This window comes from Anser anser (assembly GCF_964211835.1).
Source record: "Anser anser genome assembly, chromosome: 24".
NCBI classification, from domain to species: Eukaryota; Metazoa; Chordata; class Aves; order Anseriformes; family Anatidae; genus Anser; species Anser anser.
This window is the reverse complement of record NC_139745.1, coordinates 2,947,992-2,968,523: the sequence shown is the minus strand read 5'-3', so window position 1 is coordinate 2,968,523 and position 20,532 is coordinate 2,947,992. Positions and strand designations below refer to the sequence as shown.

Here is a 20,532-nt window from a genome sequence, read left to right as displayed (position 1 = left end):
TGACATTTTGAAATGTGCTGATACAATGAAACCGCATCTCCCACGGCTCCTTAGGAGAGCTGCTAAGGACTGCATCTCTCCCACGAAGCCTGGAGACTTGCCAAGAAGCTTCTCGTGCCCCCGCTCGGACTGCGGGGCAGCCTCCCGGTGCTCACGCCTGTTTATTCCAGGCATAGATGGTGTTTTCTGAAGAAGCGATAAAATTGTTCATTCTTGTGGTTTCTCCCCTGCTCCCCTGCGCCTCACAAAATCACTGACCCTGACGCTGCTGCTTGCTGTAGCTCCGATCTCGACTTCTAGCCTCTGCAGAAGCTTCTGAAGTTTAATCCAGGCATGATGTACTGACGGAAAACCTGGCCTAAGCCACAGCCAACAGCGTCTGGGCAACGCGCTGAGCAGGAAGGGCATCTTGCTGCCCACGTTCGGGTTCTTGGAGCAGCCAGCTGTGGGAATGACATTCAGCACTGAAACCTCTGCTGCCTTGAGCTGGGATTTCGCGCCGTAACGCCTGGCACGCAGACATCCTGAGAGCTAGGCGCACCGGATTGTCAAACAGATACTGGCAAAGCCAGGTACAAAAACAAAGCCATCATCAGGAATTTCAGTGACAGGGGAGGAGGGTTTGCATGGACGGGGTTGGTTCACTCCTCCAGGAACTCATCACGGTCTCATGAGCTCTCCGTGCAGCACGAGCAGCTGGAGAGAGGCAGCCCAGGCTGCACCTGAGGGTGCTGCCCTGTGCCTGCTCCCTTGCTGTCTGTGCCCTGACATCTGGGGCTTGCCGGAGATGTCCTAGCATACAGGTGCCCTTACTAGGCTGGGCTGCCTTCCCTTCTGGCAGAAACAACTCGCCATGCAGGAAACCACAATCAATGACAAGTGAACTTTCCATTTTGAGTCTCCAGATAACACTGGGACCCTGGTGTGCTTGGTGCTGTACAGATGCATGGTTAAGAACTATTGATACGAACAAGCTGGCAAAGCCTCTTGCTCAAGGCTATCCGGAACAGAATTGTTTTGTTCAGGAAAAGGAGCCAAGTTTGACAATACTTTGTCTCCTAGACAACATCAGATAATTCTGGAGCTTTGACTTGCCTTGAAGAAAGCTCCCAGGAGACCCCAGGCAACAAACCCTTCTCATCCTTGCTCAGACAACGAGTCTCCAAAGATAAGGTTTGTTTGCCTCATTGTCTTACTGCGGCCCTCCTTTTCCTAGAACCTCTACATGGGCATCTCCCCTCCTGTTGGCAACATCGCACCAAAGTACAGAGAGCCAAAGCACCAAAAAACAAGGCTGTGGTCAGCAGCTAGTGAAAAAATATAATGCCCTCCACAATCCAAACCTTCTCTTTGGAAACAGGCAGTGAGGTTGTTTCTTTGACGACTCACGAGAAAAAGAAAACTTTAAAGTATGCAGCATGTTATTTTGTGTCTGCCTACCTATGAGCTCCTCGTGGAACATCTCTGTTTTTTTCTCACGCTGTCATTACTTTGTCTAACCACTCGTCTAATGAAACAGCTCTATGTATTTTTGTGCACTGCTCTGCATTTCGCTTTCTTTGTTATTCCCTTAGCCACCTTTTATCTTCCTTACATGCAATGTGCATGTTCTCCTTCTTACCGATGATCCATATATCCACCCATTTTTATTAGTCTAGTCTCTCTCTTCCTTAAGACGAATGCCATACTCTTCTATTTTGTCTCCAGAAAAAGGACCTCCAACAAATCAATCCCCAACAAAAGGCCCAGTCTAAAACCCAGCCCCTTACAAACTGCTTCTTTGCAGATTTTTTATGCCTTTTACTTGACTATTTTACCAACCTCAAATATCACTGTTTCCTTCCCTTAAACATCCCAAAGCGTGTTGTGTGGGGGCGAGGGCTGCGTGAACATCTTTTGAAAACGAAAGCCACAAGCCATATTGTGGTAATAGCCTATTATATTTCTCCTCATATTTACTTCATTCAGCAATTTTTGACTTGATTTGACAATCAAAGTTAATGCTCTGATATATATATATGCATCTATATGTTTTTTCTCTTTTATTTCTTGATTAGAACTGTGAAAATTTTCAAAGATTTAAATTGAGAAAAGTGACTAACCCGGATCTTTCTGCTGGCTGCAACATTAGCTTTAATTGTCTGCTAATAGCTCCAAGCATTTAGCTCAGTCTTCCAATGTGCAGACAAAAATGCCTTCCTAGGAGATTTCTGAACAATAATGGGCTCCTTACTGCCTGGTGCGGGACGCAGATATGGTGGTGACAACCAATGTGCATCACTCCAAGAACCTCCCCTGCAAGATGATGGAGATCAGGGATCTTTGCCCAGCCTGGTCCCTTCGTGACGTTTGGCAACACTCACCTTTCCTTTCTTGTCCTCCAGCTCTGCCACCGACTTCTGCTGGCCCGTGTTGTCTCCTGTACTTGGGTCCCTGCAGCATAAAACGAAAACAGGGTGCGTCATTCCCCCAGTTACCCTGGACTCAGGTCAGCCCTCAAGTGCCAGTTTGTCGATGCACCTCAGCGTTTGTGTTGGTAGAGACACTGGAGGGAACGGTTTTAACCAGAAAACCCAGTTTTGCCACAATCTAAACATTTCATGGGGACACATCACTCACGGTTACATTTCTGACGTGCAAAATTTTGAAACCGTTTGTTTCCATTTTCTCATTTAGTTTCAAAGATGTCAAAGGACTTCAATACGAGAAGAATGGCTCATCGCAACTTCTGCTTTTGTTTCAGTTTCCTTTATAACTTTTATTCTCTAGAATCCCTTTACTGTTGGAAAGTTAGAATTTCAGATGTGAAGTCTTCTGTTATAGTCTCAACACGAAGAGGTCTGACTTCATCAAAACAAAATGACTCGACAGGAGTAGAGAGCAGCTTCAATAACTTCAGAAGAATAGGGTCAGAATTTTCATTACTTTTGAAATCTTCTAGTTTGAGCTTTTTATTATTTTTGTAATCATATTTCTATAGTATTTGTATTATTTTTAGGTTATTTGGATGGCCAGAAAATAAATTAATACAGAATGTCAGTTTCCCATGGATCTCAAATCTTAAATCCCAAGTATTTCTACAGAGCTTACCCAGTCCTCTTGGGATGAATTTTATTGACATTTTTTAACATAAAACTGGCAGCTGCACGACCTAGGTTAAAAATAGGCATACATATAATTTACTGTAGAAGTTGAAGGTCTAATAACCAAGATCTAGAGCTGATTCACACCTTCTCCAGGTCATCTGAACAGCTCTCAGCTCTCTGTTCTTTGCATTTCTATAGGGGGTTGGACTTCTGGGAGAGAGCTTTATCCCACTTGCAGTTTCATAAGCCTTCCAGGTCAAACTGGGAATATTTTTTTTAGCTGAGAAAGCTCCTGTCTTTGGTCACATTTTTTTTTCAATAGTTTGTACCTGAGTTAGGAATGGGAAACAGAGAAAGACATTGTATGCTGAACTGTGATGTAAAATAATCTCAAAACCCAAACAAAAATCCTTCTCATGTCTGCAAAGTGCTGAGAAGCTCAGTAGCAAGGTACAGCCACACTCCGTGCCCAGAGCAGGGGTGGCTAACCTCTGTTTCTGTGTGTTTAACCTGCACTGCATTGTGTAGTGAGAACCGTGCCCCACAGCACACAAATTAAACAAAGCCTGTTGCTCTCTACTGGGCATCTTACAACACGCAGACATCTGCATTTATGGCAATTTTGAGAACCAAAATGACTATGTTTGAATCCATATTTAAGCCTCGGATATTTCAGGTGCTGACCGCTCAGTAAAATTACATTTGAAATTCTGATGCAATGGTTTCTCGCTCACTCTGATAAACAGCGGGGAAGAGCTTATTTTCCGATGGCAGGGCTTTGTCCAGAAGTCCTACTGAGCTGGGAAACATCAGCAACGTGAAGCCATGGGCAAAAACAGGGGCAGAAAGGATCTCGGGAGGTCGCTAGGTCCTTCCCCTGCCCAAGGCAGGCAGTGCGGCCGTGGCACTCCTGGCAGACGCCTGTGCAGCCTCCTGCAGCCTCGCAGCGGTGGCTGCTCTGCACCTTCCCCGGGCAATCGACTCCAGCTCGTGTCACCACCAGTTTCCAAGACAGACCTTCCAGTGCCCGACCTGAACCTCTCCTGCTGCAGTTTAAGCCCATTTCCTCTTCATTTGCTCACCAGCAACACGAAGAGTGAATTCTTATTGTTTGTCTTTTTTTTGTGTTTGAAGACTGTTATCTCGCCATCTCTTCTTTAGGCTGAACATTTTCACTGTATTCTGGGCCATGTTTTGAGGGTTGTTGATAGGCCCTACTGCCATCCTCCTACTCCCCTCCCGCTGGTCCACAGTCTTCTTAAAGTATGGAATTAAAAAACAGAAGCACATGTGGCCTTCTTGGTGGATCACCCATGCACCTTGGGGTTGATGTTATTTAAACTTCCTCATACATTTGCCTTTTTTTTTCTATGCCTGGCATTGCTGAATCATGCATGGTTTGAAAACAGCTACAAGTTCCCCATCCTTTCCTGCGCAACAGCTGCCACGCCAGCTGTTCTCCATCCCACAGTTATGGATCACCCTGCCTAGGTGCAGGTTTGACACTCGTCCTTATTCAATCACATCTTCATTTTTTCATCTTGATTCTCCAATTTGTCATATTTGCCTTGCACACAGACCATGTCCTCCAGCAGATTTGGATCTCTTCCCCTCATTATATAGCTCACAAGCTCCATAACCCCGATCTCTGTTCTGCTATCCGTGCCACTAATGAACACATCAGATGGCATCAGATACAAAAGGGGTCCCAAGGCAGATGTGACTCACTCACCCTTTCGGTTTTGACAACTCTCTCTTTAGCCAAGACGGCAAATGCCAGTGACTGGCACCCCTCTGCTTCTCTGCAAGTACACCACCTTGGTCAAAATTGCCTGTTTTTGTGGAGCTGTGAGCCTACATCTTCGATCCCTCCTCATTTCTATGCCTCCTGCTGCTCTCAGGACTCCTGCTGGGCAATGAGTTGATTTTTGCTAATTTATCCCATCTCTGTGGGTCCAGCAAAGGCTGCAAAGCTCCTCAGAAACATGTTCTGAGCAGCAAAGGGACCTAGAAGTCTTGCACCATCTCTTTATCCATCCCTGCTCGCTAATAGCTGGCCACGAAGCAATGATTTGTTTCAGGCATCTGGTTTGTGAGATACCAAAATGCTGCTTTTTCTTCCCCGTCCACTTTCCATTTAAATGCTAACTACTATAAAGGGAAAGACTCTCTGAAAACAAGCAAGCAAGAAGCAGCCTGCAAAGCAGCAAGTTAAAATCCTTCCAAACGTCAGCTGTGGCTGAAGAAGCCACTACAGGACAGGATTAAGTGCAAAACTGGGTTGTAAAGCCTGAAATGGGGTGAACTATTCAAAACCACAAAAAACTCCTACATCCTTTGGAGTCCCCAGCACATCAGGTTTCAGAGCTCAAACTGGGACTCTGGAAGAAGTTTCAAGACATGCTGGGTCCCAGTCCCTAATTACTTACCAGCTGAGTGACTTAAGCTTTATTAGGTGCAACTCTCAAGCAAGTCTAGACCTTGCAGCCCTGACCCTTGAGCCTTACAGCACCGACATCGGACCCCAGCCCTCATCCAAGCCCTGATTCTGACACATGCCTATCCCTCCTTCCAAAGGAAACCCAGGCCTTCATTTCTCAGGGGTCCTGCACCTCATTTCTTAAAGGAGCTTCAGCCAAGCTTCCAGAGCAAACACTGGATTACAACTGCACGCAGCATTTATCTTCATTTCATCGTAGTCCCAGGTACTCGAGGTGGTACTATGACAAATATAAGGGGAGATGAGTCAGCCCTTGGGGGTCTCAGTTCCTCCACACCCACAACAAGAGAGGCTAGAGGGAGTAGCTGTGTGGTTCAGCTTTACTTTTGGGCACCTGAATTACTGCAGATGGTTCCCAGCCCAGCAGAGGAGCCCAGAGCTCCGGTCAGACCCTGCCCTACTCCTAGTGACTCAGGGCAAGTCACCATCAAGTCCTTGGGCTTCTCTATCTTACAGATTCTCTTAGAGGGTTTTTGCTTATTTATTTTTTTGGTTTTATTTCACGGAGTTTATAGCTCTCTCTTCCCCTTCCCCTAGGTGGTATGGGTAAAGCTAAGGTCAGAGTATTTTGCAAACAACGAAGATCTTGAATTTGTCAAAGAACAGTGGGAGCTTTACCCCAGCGTTTAGCTAAATTTTCTTTGGAAATGTCAGTAGCCCATCCAGGCACAGAACCAAAAGGTCTCTGTTTAAATTATGTATGCAACTTCTTGATAATTACGTACCCTAAGGAATATCATATTCAAAAACACGAAGGCTTGGAGGATTTAGGGAGGGAAGGTGCTGAGAAGAAGTTTGGAAAGATAACAGCTTGATTTACTGAAAAGAAAGCACTCACATCACATCCAATTCAAGGAGCTTAGTTTTTTTCCTTCTTACTACAACAGAGTCAGCTGCTATTATGTTCCCTGCCGCACGAGCACCTGATATAAAACTCTGCCATAAGTTGGGTATTAGGTGAATTACCCAGCTACGGAGCCATCCGCTGGGAAACCAAGTACGGCTGTGGGGGAGTGCTGCAGGTAGGGGTGGAAAGGAGCTCAGGGTGAGAGGGAGGATTTGGGCAAACGCCTTTCAGTGAGCATGTTGGAGAAAGACATTGCCATGTGAAAATCAGCACTGTTCATCCTTCCAGTGGCACAAACGAGTGACAGGAGCGAGGGCTGCAGCCAAGCCGGCCCAGCTGCTCTGGGCTCACTGCAGGCCATCGCTGCGGGGTGAGGGACATGCACCATGGCCTCGGAGGCCCCACAAGGAGACAGAGCCCCCCGAGACCTAGGCTGGGCAGGATTTGCAGAAAGCTCGAGCATTTCTTCGGATAGCAAGAAAATCTATTCTTATAACTACAACCTAAAATGCTAAAAATGTGCTAGAGCTGGAAAACCACAAGGCTTAAGCCAGTCTTGGAGGAGATCAGCTCGCTCCCCGGGGCTCCTTGGGATTTAATCCCTTGTGCTCCTCGTGCTTGGGCTGCAGGCGGATCGAGGCACCGGCGTTACAGGGAGCAAGCAAAACCCAGTCCAGCCGGTCAGCTCCCCTGGCCAGCTCTGGGTGGCAAAGGGGTTTTGCTTTTGGCTGGCCAAGTATTACTTAAGTTTACAGGAAGCAGACTCATAACGACTAAGCATTTTATCTACTTTTTTTTTTTTTTTTTCCACACCGAATTCTGAATTAAATACATTTTATGGTGATCTAGGATAGAGATATTCTATTTTGCTTCCCAGTCTTTTGATGACAGATTAGGGAAATGTAAAACAATTTCTAAAAGGAAACTTGAAGAAGCAAAGTTCTGCTAAATGTTGAATCTGAGCTTTCTAAATGTTTCAGAATATTCTAAAATGGGAGATTCGGGAACATCCATATGGATTCAGCAAAAAATTTGCTGTGACTAAATCCGCTTGTTTTGCAGAAAAAATAAAAATAAAAATCAGTGTTAAAGAATTCCCTGATGACTAGTCTGGCATCTGGTCCGGTTATTTCCACTGTTAGATGTTTCCAAACACAAGCACCTCCCTGAGCCTCCAATAACCAGAACGAAGAGGTCTGTCCTCAACCTCCTGCTCTGTGAGGCCGCGCCGTGTCCCCAGCGCTGCTGCTGAACGATTGCCAGCACAAAATAACGCGGTCCCACCAAGGACAGGGGAGCTGATCCTCAGGTGAGATGAATCAACCCTTTATTTTGGAGCGTGACTCATACAATCCACATCTCTGCAACCTGGTATTCCTCACCCCGCTCGGCAGCAGACAAAAAACTTTCAGCCAAAGCTCGTGTTGTTCTACTTCAAACCTGTAGATTGGGATTGATCAAATAGACATTGAAATGTCCCCGAAAATTGGATGAAAAAGAAATTGAACAGAAAATAAAAAGCTTTTTTTTAAAAAAAGCACTCTGCTATTAATTTTTTCAACTTTTTGCTTCACTGGAAAAATTGAAATTCTTTCAATTCAGGTTAACTCAGAAAGTTTTTTTTTTTTTTTTTTTTTCATTTGGCCACTGAACCAAAAATACGTAGTCTTTTAGCTCTTATTGGCACCCATTTTTGCTCAATTGTTTTGGTTCATTGCCCCTATTTTCAAGAGAGAGCTACAGCTTTCTAATTGTATCTGCTGTGTTCATGAAGATATTGAGCAGAAGTCCCTGGCTACTCTGTCTGATTATAGGTTATTTTGTTTTACTGCAGGAAAAAAGAATAATCACTGGTCCATGTTAGCTATAATTTGTGTCTCCTCTCTACATTTGGATCCACGTATTCACATGTAATGTCATTATACAGGAATCCCAGACTGAGTGCTCATTTTGTGAGAAAATGTTGTTCTGACAGAAAATGCCACTTTATGATGAGTGAGATGTTGCTCAGGAACACGTCAACTTCAATCACACTTTATTTGAAAAAAAAAAATAAAAACAGAGTGGAATTGTTTTGATTTTCCATTTTGAAGTGATTTTTCATTTTAGCTTTTTTTTTTTCCCCCTATTGATATTATAATGACATTCAGTTTTAAAAAGTGAAAGAGGAAGGAGACATTTCAGTCATTAAAACCAAAAGGTATGAGTGGTCCCCAAAGCTATTGCATTTCCTTAGAGTGTTATGTGAAATTTTGGGGGGAAGGAGTTTCATTTCAGAATGAAAAAAATAAAAAAGGAGAAATTGTGAAGACTCTCAAAGTAATTCTTACACAGGTTTAAAGACCCCCACAAGGAGAAAAGCCACCTGAGTCCGAAGTCAACTCAAGGCTGGGTTTTTCAGCTTCCAGAAAGCACCGGGGAAGCTGCTCGCAGCCAGCAGGGAGTGGGGGCTCGGTGTCACCCGTGCCACACGGGATGCTTCCAGGAAGCCTCCCTGCTGCCATGGGACCCCCACCCCTGTGCCACGGCACTGCATCACTTCGCATGCCATCACCCAACCACTCCTCTTTCAGCCCCCAAATCGGGCTGGGCTTAGGGGGTCCCCCAAGCACCAGGCAGAAAACTACAGCTGGAGGTGACCGGTGTGTGCAGCAGCTCCAGCTGCAAGGGCGCAGCCCTCTGCAGGTCCCCAGATTGAACTGGCAAAGCAATGGCTTGCCAAGGGGAATGCAATGGGGGATTTTCCTTGGAGTCCTGCTTAGATCTCCTTGCTTTGCTGTAGACTGAAGCCCACCACTTCGGCTGCACCTCCTCAAATGGCACAAACAAGCCACCCGCAAAACTCACAGCTCCGCTCTCACTGAGACTCCCTGCTCATCGTATCTCCTGCACAAGGATGCATCATTCTGTGATAATAAATACCCCATTCCTCCCCTCCGCGTCTTAGATCTCTGCCTTTCTCTCTTGCCTTCGGAGCTTTGACAGCCACTCTTCCCTCCGCCTTTTGTCAAAACACCAGCTCTGATTTGAGCCAAGGCAAATAAAAATTGACGTGTGATTGACAGCAGCCCAAACAGATGCACGGCTTGGCAGGCTGAGGTTACAGAGAATGAGCAAATAAATAGAGACACCAGAGCGGTCAAACGTGTTGCTGACATGTCTAGAATAACTAGCTGGAAGAGCTGCTTTGTATAGGCTGGGAATTTGAGGCTCCCCATTTGTACCCTCTGCTCATCAGCCAAGCGACTTGAGTAATTGTGCCTTGCAGCGCAAATTTTAAGTTCCTCATTTAAAAATGGTTTACAACGCTTCCCTGCCCGCTAGCATTTCTTGTGGTTGATCTTAAAATTTGTCGAGCGCTTGGAGAACCTGTAGAAGAAAGATAGAGCAGAGCAGCTGCATGTTTGCTGCTCGGCACCAGCCCATGTTTGCCTCCTCTCATTAGGTAGGCTCAGTTTTCAAAGGCACTCTGCGCCTGCTAGCGAAGACACAAATGAGTGTGTGCAAACATTTGTGGGTACAAATGAGGACTACTTCTGCAGTGAAATGAATAAAAGCGTTTGAAAACTCCGTCTCCTCCTTCCTTCTTTAGAAAGTGAACTTCCAGACAGAGAAAAATAATTACCCATTCCATCTTAATTACCGAGAGTAGAATTCCTTCTTTTGATTCACAACATATTAAGCCACTCAAACAATTCTCTGCAAATTACATGGTTGAACTCAACCTGAGCAAGTCATCGAACAGCGACCACCAGCTAAACCTGGGGAGAAAAAAGTCTTCTAATGTGTCACTGTCTGGTGACCAGTTCCAGACGGGTCCGTTTTGAGGAAGAAGTGACATTTTTCATTCCAAAAATAGCTACCATTTAGTGATGTGCTAGGGTACGACTTCATTCAATCAAAGGATAACCTTTTCAAAAGCTCTTACTTAAAGCCTTCCTATGTCAGGAAGTTGTGGTAGTTAATTCCAGCAGCACAGCTCGGTGGTTACGAGCCCAGTTGTGCACGTGCTGCTCTGTCGGTATATGCCTGGGAGAAACCTAGCTGGGATTTACATGGTTACACTGATTTACCTGCCTTTACACTGAGCTTGTGCCTGTGCCATTAACTGCAAATTAACTTCCAACAGATGCACTAACCTGCAGTTTTTGTGTGTTCTCAGGCATAAGGGGTAAGTCCTCAGGTTGGAGCTTGCCTCTGCAATGGACAGAGGGTGGCCATGCTCAGCAGCCATACCCTCGTGCAGCCCCCCAGCATCCCCAACCCCATTCTAGGACCTCAGCCATTGCCCTGGTGCCAGGATAAAAAGGATTTTTCAGTTGCATTTTCAGCATTGAGGCTTTCTCCTATCAGAAACCTGCTCCTGGTGTGATGGTGGTTGTTGGCGCTGGCCCTAAGGTTCCCAGGGGTGCAGCAACACAGAGGCCATCGGCTTTCCATCAAATCAGCCGCAGAGGTGAGAGCTTGGAAGTCCTGGGAAGCCCTATTTGTGCCAGACCCTGGGGGTGCCCAGACTCTGTGCTGAGTTTTTGGGGCACAAAGAGCCCCAGCAGGCTGCAGGACTCGTGCAGTCAGGGGACAGATGCACAATAGGGGGCCTTATTCTCTAACCCAGATTTAGGATCTTACTTGGCTGCCTGTCACAAATGAGATCTGCAAGCTGCAGGAGCAATCTCCATCCACCAGTTGTCCGATGTGACCCCAATCCTCCGTGCTGCAGAAAGGCAGCGTGCTCCCAGGCGAGGAGGAGCAGCCGGTGGGCACGTTCAGCTCGCGGCAAGCTCCTGATGTTCCTCCTCACACGTGCTTCTTTCTGGCTTGCAATAATTCATCAGATCGCTTTCGCAAATAATTGTATGCGAATTGATTTACCACCTCCAGACACAAGGTTTTTTGTTGTTGTTGTTGTCACTGCAGTTTTTTTAACAAGTCTAAGAAAGAAATTCAAGCTGTGCTGCTTAGTTCCAGAGACATGTAGGGCAAGCTAGTCCTCTGATTTCAGTGACTCCAACCCCACTTACTGTGAGTGCTTTTTGTAGAGATGCTTTAGAGCTAGAAATCGATGTGTAGTTACTGTTTACCATGAAAATGAACATTTCAGCCTCTTACACTAAAAGGGAAAGAAATTTTCTAGTCACCTGCCATTTAAATAGCATCTCGCACGCAGTCACTAATTTAATGCAAATCTCTTATGGCTTCCTTGTATTTGTCATTTCAGTGCATTTTTGTGCTTGTAGTTTTTATGCTAATGAGCCGGCTCCGTTGCTAACTAGGTCTTTATACCTATCATTTCAATGATACTAGTAATTACACAGTTATGTGTGTATATAGGGGTGCCTGTTCCGTGCACTCAGCTCTCTGTCACCTCTTCTTTATTGCTGCCTAAGAGAAGTGAGTTCTCACTGTCAGTGTGACAGTGGGGCTTTGTTTGCAGTGGCTGGCTGCAACTCAGAGGCTGATTAATATAAAAAAAAATCAGCAAATGTTCCAGGTGACAATAAACAGAACCTGGTGGATTTGGGTAAAAACTGGAAAACGTGAAGATGGAAAATAAGGACACGAGGCCTCACTCTGCTTTCAAAAGAAATGGCCCTTCTGTAACCCATCAGTGCCGGGCACAGACCTCTTCTACCAGCAGACCCCAACCAGGCCATGGCCAAGGATAAAGCCACTGAGACCCTCAGGGATTTGTTGCTCAGGATCCATTTAGCCAAGGAGAGAAATGGACGGATCTGCACGGATGGAAGGGGAAGAGAGGAGCAGAGTGGGGTCCCAATCCCCACTTACACGTGGAGAAAGTAAGAGAAGAACAAGGGGAACCACAGGAGGCAACCGAGATAATGCTCTACAGAGAGAGTGAGTCCCAGTTCCAATCCCAGTTTACACTGGTGTAGATGGAGACCCACCCAATTGCTTCAGCAAAGCACCAGGCTCTTGACCTGCCCCCCGAGATCGCACACCGCAGCTATCGGATTGCCGCAGGAGGGCTCTTTGCAAGGGGACTGAGTAAACTCACTGACAGCCTGAAATGAAACATGACACGCAATCATTTCCAAGCACGTTGAGAAGAGATTAACGTGCAGCCCTGAAAAAGAGAAAGTTTCATTTTGTCCTCAGTGCTCTTGACAGAAGAATCGTCTGCAACTTACTCAAACTCCGGTGAAAGCTGAGATGAGCAGCTGATGGCTTCAGCCTCCTTATGGATCAGGTCGCTGAAGAGCAGCTGGAATGAGGATGCCTCCCCTACCCTTCTGCTTTGATAGAGATAAGGCTGAAATATACTTCAGATTAGAAGGCATTCAGGCTGCTGGAAGGTGACTGGAAATGCTGCAAAGGATGCGAGCACAAAATGTAAACAGCAACATGGGGAGAAAATAATTGAAAAGAGTCTGCCAGGCACAACGAGCGAGCCGGGAGAGGTCAGCCCCGTGCACTGGCTTCTGCTAGGGGTATGCAGAGAAACCTCAGGGATCCTGGCAATTAAAACACTGACACTGAAGAGTTACTGTCTGCCTTATGGAAGCATTTCAGAACTCAAAGCAAAACCAGGCACCTTCTGTACTTGGCACTGTGCAAACATGCAAAGAGAGAGACTAAACAAAGAGCTTAAACAGGCAAAAACTGGGAAAACTGAGGCACGGAGCAGCAGGTGATTTGCTGAATGAATTAGGAGCAGCACATCTTTTCTCCTGCCAATGCCTTATGCATTTGTCTGTGCTGCTCTTTGGAGCAGCTGAAACATGTACCATCTCCTTGGGAACACACCAAGGCTTGGGGAGGGCACGGGACCCCCGCAGGACGAGGTGCATCCATGGGGTCTTGCAAAAACACAGGTCAGGGCTGGGAGCGGGAGAGCTGCTGAGACATGGAATTGAGGACAAACGGCTCATTCAGGCCCAACTAGCCCCCAAAAATCACTTTCTGGTCCTTCAGGGGAGGTAGCTCAGGCCCAGGACGCAGCAGCGCAGTTCAGCACAGTCTTGTTTTGAACCTTGCTCCTCGAGCCAAGGTTCAGAAGTCACTCGTGCTAAGACATGCGTGTGTTTAACTGTTTCTAAAGACCACCAGAGGGCTGGTGTGGGCATGCAAGAGACAGAGAGACTTTTAACCTCAACTGGAAAGCAGCCAGAATCCAGTCTTTGGGCTGATTTGCATGAAATGTAGATAAGGACCATCAGCCGCTGAATTCAGATGAGGCGCTTGAGCTACTGAATGGCAATTCAGGGGCCACAGAGAAAAGAGAAAGCAAAATGTCCCCACGGGCTGATGTCAGTGACCCCGTCCTTCCTATTCTTCCACCTTTCAGGCTGTTCCAGGCCAGCTGACCCGTGGAAAAGCCACGGGTCTGTCCCTGTCTTGTCATTTCCAGCCCATCAGGAGTACTGATCACTACCAGCACATTTCCCTACAGCAGCTGAGAACCTCATCCCGAGGTGGGAAGAAGGTGTAGAGGAGGCAGAGCCAGGTCCGACTGCAGCATCCACACCTGCAGCAGCAGCACAATTTCCAGAAGGGCAAGCTCACGCCTGACTGGGCCAGGGACAGAGCAGTGTCTGCAGGTCACTCTGGGAAGAGCAGAGCTAAAACATGATTTCCTGTAGATCCATTCCTGGACTGGATTCCTGGATGTCTGCCTTAGGCTCATGTCACACCCTGCGTTATCACTTGCCTTTATCAAACTTATTTGGAGACAGATGTGCACGCCACAGCGGCACAGGCACGAACACAGGCACAGGCACACGGCGTGATGCCAGTCTCCTTCTCCACAATTCAATCAATTTGCACTAACAATCAAGAAGTTTGCTGGGGAAAAACAAAAACTTAAATCCAACGGTTTGGCAAGTTAATCTGTGCTGCACATATATGGAATTCCCTCAGCAAAAAGCTGGGTAATGTATCAAGCAGTGTCTTTTGCTCATTTACTTGACAAGTATAATTTATTTTTGCTGTTTAGTCTAATGTTTTACAGCATTCTTGCAAATGTGCTCCACTATGCACTTTGCAAAAGTTAATGGAAGTTTAGTAACAAGAGACATTGTCACAGTTCTGTGCCATCACGTCTATGCGGTAAAAGAAGGAAAGAGAAAAGGTAGAAAGAAAGGCTAGATCACTGTTTTTGTGACTATTAAGAAAGGCAGATTCTTAAGGCTTCATTGAATTATTATATTCAATGATGCTTTAAAAGAGCATCTTTAGAACATCTCCAAACCTTTCTTTTTTATGTCTTAGAGGAGACAGAGAAAGAAACTAAATAAAAATGAAATTAAATCAAATGAGTTCCTGGACTGCTTAATGCGGTATTTTACCCTCATTTAAAGTATCCCTCAGGAGACCAGGTTGATTTAATAAGCCTAAGAGATGTTGCGGTGAAGACTGAACTACCTTGATGAAAGCACAGCTTGGTTGGGGCTGCATTAGCCTTGGAAACATGCTCCAGCTTCTTAAAAGGACTCTTTTAATCCATTCTTGAAATGGAAAAAAAAAGGATCAGGCAGCAGACATTCATAAATGGGAAAAAAGATACATGCACTTACACAGCCATGTGATGGAAACTGTTCTACTCAGCATCTAAGTGAAGAGAAAAGCAAACCGCAACAGTTTAACGGGAGAATTTAACTTGGAGACGGGCACTGTCAGAAGGAAGGACATCTCCTGTGCTGTAGTTTGCAGTGTCTGGCAGTCCAGAACTTCCCTGCGTACTGCAGCATCCCAGGCAAATTTCATTTCAATTTTGGAGTGGTGCCTGGGCCTCGTGCTGGCTTTCTGGATTTTGGAGCTGCCCGGTGAGCTGCACTCTGAGATCTTCCTGGTCACGAGGAAATCACTGACGTCTGAAGATGTCCGAGCTTGCAGGACTATGAACTACTGTGCTCCTGATGCAGGGCCACTGACAGTGGCAGTCATGGGTCTCCTCTGGTGAAAGCTGTCAGAGTCGTGATTCCAGCACCCGGCGGGGAAGGGACAGACTTTCCTTCCTCCTTGCAGAAGAGGGGAATAACCTCCTCTTATTCTGTAGTAAACACTGTTGAGACATACTAAACCTTCTTCAGGGTCAGCATCGGCGGTGAAGAGACTTTAACTCCCCCATTGCTGAGCAGCAAGGCTCAAGGGTCTACCCTGAGCCGTGAAGACGTCGCTGGACCATCTGTATCTGTTAGCCCAGACTCTTGCTCCAGCCACCCCAGTGCCCAGCCAAAACCGACTTCATCCTGGTCTGTGCACAGCCTGGGCATGGTTTGAATGCCTTGAAGACCAGCAGAAGAGACGCCAGATGCTTCACAGCCCTTCTTCCAGCCCTGGTAATTACGGCCCCCAAATGATCTCAAATGCAGTTGTCTGAGTATAAACTGCTGTCCCTCCTACGTTATCCCAGCTCTGTCTGTTTTGCACAGCACCCGGTTTTGGAATATGAGTTATGTGAATGCATCCAGGAGGGCACATGATCACATGCATCGTGGTTCACTGTCAGAAGATGCCTGGTGCATGGCAGCTCGGAGAAGCTGTTCTTTGGGGAAATCTGCCTGCATAAGACTTAGGGGATGCTTCTGAAATTGTTCACATCCAGTCTTTCCTCACTGAAGATGAACACAAGCTTATCTGTACACCCTGGTAAATTCTTGACCTTGGAATAAAAATATAAGGGCTGTTTTCAGCAGCCGGATGGGAAAGCATATGTTTTGCATATGTTGGGCCATTACTGTCACCTCATTGCTGTGAACAATATGAATTGTGCTTTTTTTTCATCCAAATAAATAACAAACAAGCTCCTACACTCCAGAACCCAGCCACTTCAAATAACTGATTTTCTTCTTCTTCTTCTTTTTTTTTTTTTTTTCATCATAACATTTTCAAGAAAATGTTTCCCTGCAGTTCTCCTGTCACAGGCATGGATACAAAGGAAGAGGCTTGGTGGTAGCAACAGAAAGCCAGGGGCAGAAAATGAGTGTGTGAGAGGTTCAGACTTTGGTTTAAAGTTTGGGAGAGTCCAGAATGGTCTTCTGGGACACGAGAAGCTGTGATGAAGATGGCTTTGTCGGGGACATAGCCCAATAGCTTAGCCTCACCCATGCCTAGTTTCCCTCGGGCAGTATCTCACGACACAGGACATATTTCCTCCAGAAGCCACCATAATGTCGTGTGCAGAAACCTTCCTCCTGTCCCAACCACTGGACCAAGGGTGGGGAGAAGGCTGCTAAACCTCTGCCCCCACCTCCAGAAGCGTAGGGGTGGGGGTGAGGGGAATTTATGTTTACAGCCGTGTATTTAAAAAAGTGCCACTCAAAAGTAATGAAAAGGCCAGTGCAGCACAGAGCTTTCCTATGCACTGCTTCTCTGAAGTGAGAAGCTGCTGGCTGGGAAACCTCCATTTATCTTCTTGAGAGCTTACTCACAGGAGGCATCTGAAGAGAGCCCCTGCATGACTGGTACTTCAGAGATCAGGTCGTTTATCTTGGCGGATAAATGTAGGGGCAAAGACCTCCTTCCCCCCCTAACTTTTGAAAGTTTTCGTGAAAACTTGTGACACTCCAGACAGATCCACTCCATTAAACCCTTTTTGGTTACTGCTAGCCAAATATTTTCATCTTAAAATTTGGATTGAAAAAATAGAAAAACTGCATCATGATTAAACTTTCCATGGAAAAAGTCAATTTCTGCTTAAATATCTTATTTTAAAAACCAAAATCATCAGTATGTCCACTAGCAATAACAACAGCAAAGTGCCAAAAGGTTTGGATTTATGAATATGAGAGATATTTCAACTTCTAGTTCAACTTTTGCAAGACGTATCCCGATAACAAAAAGCAAACCCAGACACACTCCGAAAAATCAATGTTCGTTTCAGGCTGCAGACTTTCATGAGCTCCACTGAAGTGAAATGTAAACCTGCCAATGGTGAATTGTGACAACCCCTCTTGTCCAGTAAATGCAAAATCCTTCATCAACTGGACAAGAGGGAGCTTATTTGAATTGCATGGAGGCAGATTCAGACAGTAAAACCATGTAGCAGTAATATCGGTAAGGATGGTGAAGCACTAGAAAGGATGCTTGTGGAGAACATACCACCTCCATCACTGAAGGTCTGTAGGAGCAGTTTAGGAAAAATATCTGTTGTGGATATTAAAATTGATCCTTCTGTGGGTAGAGAGGTGGACTACACGACTTCTTAATGGTGTTTCCAGAGTTATTCTCCTAGCATTTTATGAGCTCTTGAATATCAATAAATAAATATTTGATTGCAGGTAGCAGCAAAGGAGGTGGAGTTATGGGGCAAATCCCATAGAGCCTTCGGGACAGAAATTCATGTGCTGCTTCGTTTCATGTCAGGACTGCGCAGTGCAAATGGCAAAACATTTCCAAGTCTGCGCTAGGACTCGTTTATAATCAAAATGTCTTTGACTTGACAATGGTTAATGATGCTTTGATATAGGCTGATTGCTGGTGAGGGGCGGACGAGGCTCCCCGGGGCACTGTGCTGACGCAGGAGCGAAAACAGGGGATTAATTGATGTTTTCATACTTGAGGTGCTCCGTGTTCGGTACCTCCCCTCTCCCCCCAGCTTAGATTTAACACCACGTTGCACCGCAGGGACCTGACGGAGATTTCTGGCCGTGATAGCTCTATCGCACCAAGCCGCTGCCTCGCTCCCCACCTGGCCAGGCGCTGCTGCTGCTCTTTTCGTCACATCGCCGGCTGAGTCACCGGGTGACGGATGGCACTGAGGAACATTTCCTGGAGACATGGCGGAGCCCCCGCCGAGCAGGCTCCCGTCACCGCTGTCTGTCCCCACGCTGAATTAAAGATGGGAAGAAAGGAAGGGCTGTGCTCCCCCGCGTCTCTGCGGCTTAATCTTGTAAGTCCCATTTAAAGTAATTTAGACCCATGAAGCTTAAATCTTATTTAACTTCATTAGGAGCTGAGAGCTTTGGGCATCTTTGACATGGCCTAACACTCAGGGACCTGTCTGCCATTTTACGTGGGAAAATGTAAGATTTAGATGCTACTGAGATCCTTGAAACATCACTCAGCTGCCATCTCCGTGTCTGCGGGGCTCTCAGAGGTGAGGGCCTTTGGTCTGCAGTGCTGCTGCCCCAGACCTGCCTTGCCTCGAGATATATTTTTGATTTCTTCTTAATTTGGTTGGCAGAGGGAAGGAAACAGAGCAGCACTTCTCCATCAAACAACTTCAGAATAAAAAACCTCACACACAAAAAAATCCCCATCTACCTAGAGGCTAAATTATCTCCAGTAGAAACAAACTCGGCTCTGCGTACATAAATGATCAGAGCTCCATAAAGGCTGAGTCTAATTGTACAAAACGGTGATTAGACACTTCCCTCTGGGGACGTGCAGCTTCCTGCCGAAAAAGTGACACTGGGGCAACCTCTAGTGGAGGCGAGGAGCTGCCTTGTGCCTGCTGCTGACTCTGGCCCTGAGGAGCGAGTGGCTTTTAGCCCTGCGGCCTGCCCCAGCGGGCCCCGAGGCCTCCGCTCCCCTGGATTTAGGGAGCGCCCCAAAGGGCTCAGGTCCTCCCTTGGGTGCTGCCCAACCGTCCCCTGAGTGCCAATGTGGCAACAACACGTCTTGGCCAGATAAGAACTTCTTCCTCCCGGCTAACCAGTCCTCAGAGCTATTTCAAGGCGTGCTTCTATTTTTCCGATTCAGTTTCAGTCACTTCAGGCCGGGTCCATAGGGAAACTCGCTTTGTCTTTAAACAAAAATCCAGAAAATTCCGCCCCCCCCCCCAGCCACTCTGCCATGCCTGTTAGGGAAGAAGCTTCAGGAACAATTAAAGCCATAACACAGGGCTCTGTGAGCACAGGACATGGACCAGAAGCCGGGCAAGAAATTATTACTTCTGCTTCCATTCCATTATGCCTGTTTCTTTATGGTAAAAGACTTAAATGATCAACGCTGTGTTAATACATTTCATTTGGCTCATTTAATAGATGACTTAGTAGAGGAGTGAGTTTGGCCATGACCAATAATGAATTAATAACTATGCAAGTAGCACATTCCCTTACAGAAATACTTTATACTGGCATAATTCTTTATTCCAGGGGAAACAGAGATGCTCTGCAAGACTCTGCTGCTTCATCTCTGCTAGTATAGGTGTAGCTTTGATTTGAAGACAGGCATAAAATGTCCCTTTAGGTCACGGGTTGAATATGTCTCTGTCTCTGGACACTGCCACAGAGCTGAACCTCAGAGCCAGGAGTTTATGTCCCAACTGGCCTGAGTCTTCCTGCTGTGTTTCCTCGCTAATGACGCTAATTTCCCTGTGCTTTGCAGCGTGTGGTCCTGAGATGAGAGCTAAAAATGAAGTTTGTCAGCTTTGTTCAGCTGGATCATGGGAGCTGCTGGCTGGCTGGCTGGCATTTGCATTGCAGCTTTTTCAGCCGTTGGTCAGAAAATCGTCCAAAAAAGACTCATGGCTGGTGCTGCACGTGCAGCTCGGTTAGGGTAGACATGTCGAACAGCTGGATCTCAGTCCCGGTTATTTCAGTGATGCCAAAAGGCTTATGCATGGAGAGGAAAGTGCTCTTGACCGGGGAAGGGGTTATGCTGACTACCCGTGGTGCTTTCTCCTTCTAGCATCTTGTGCCAGCACTCCAGCAGCAGGATTTTCTTCTAAATGAGGTTTGCTCTGTAGCAAAAATAGCAGGCACCATGCCACAAGCAGCGAAGCAACGCGGATGAAATGTGGCAGAAGGAAGTCAGCTGCAAAGCCCGAGTGAGGAGACCCTTTGCCTCGGAGCGGGACCAGCTGTGGTCCCCCCTCCTCGTGTGAGCTGTGCTGGTGGCAGCAGGTCAGGACAGGTGCTGGTGCCTCATTGCTGGCCAGTGTGGGCATGAAAGGGGGCCACTGCTCCTGCTCCATTGGTCTCTTCTGCACCTGAGAGAGGAGCTTTGCTTGGCATTTTCTTCTCTTCAAGAGAGAGGTCTGCCCAGTGCTGACCATCTCTGGGAGCAGGGATGCCATGGACTCTCTCCATCAGCTTGAAATGCACCGGTTTTGCTCAGAGCTATAATGTTTCTCCTAGCATTTAACCGGCAGTTTCCCTGCTGCAGCCCAGCCCATTAGTTCTCATGCTGTTGTC

General features: G+C 46.6%; 1 protein-coding gene across 2 annotated transcripts in view; it reads right to left on the bottom strand.

Moving 5' to 3' along the window:
- LOC310885991 (uncharacterized protein) overlaps positions 1–20,532 on the bottom strand; it is a 239,033-nt gene that overhangs the window by 46,094 nt on the left and 172,407 nt on the right. For both annotated transcript variants that reach the window (XR_014575067.1, XM_083809973.1), the window contains one exon: positions 2,364–2,433. Coding sequence is in view for 1 of the 2 variants with exons in the window: in XM_083809973.1 (XP_083666099.1) it covers positions 2,364–2,433 (70 nt within the window). In the remaining variant the exon portion in view is untranslated. The remainder of the gene's footprint in view (positions 1–2,363; positions 2,434–20,532) is intronic.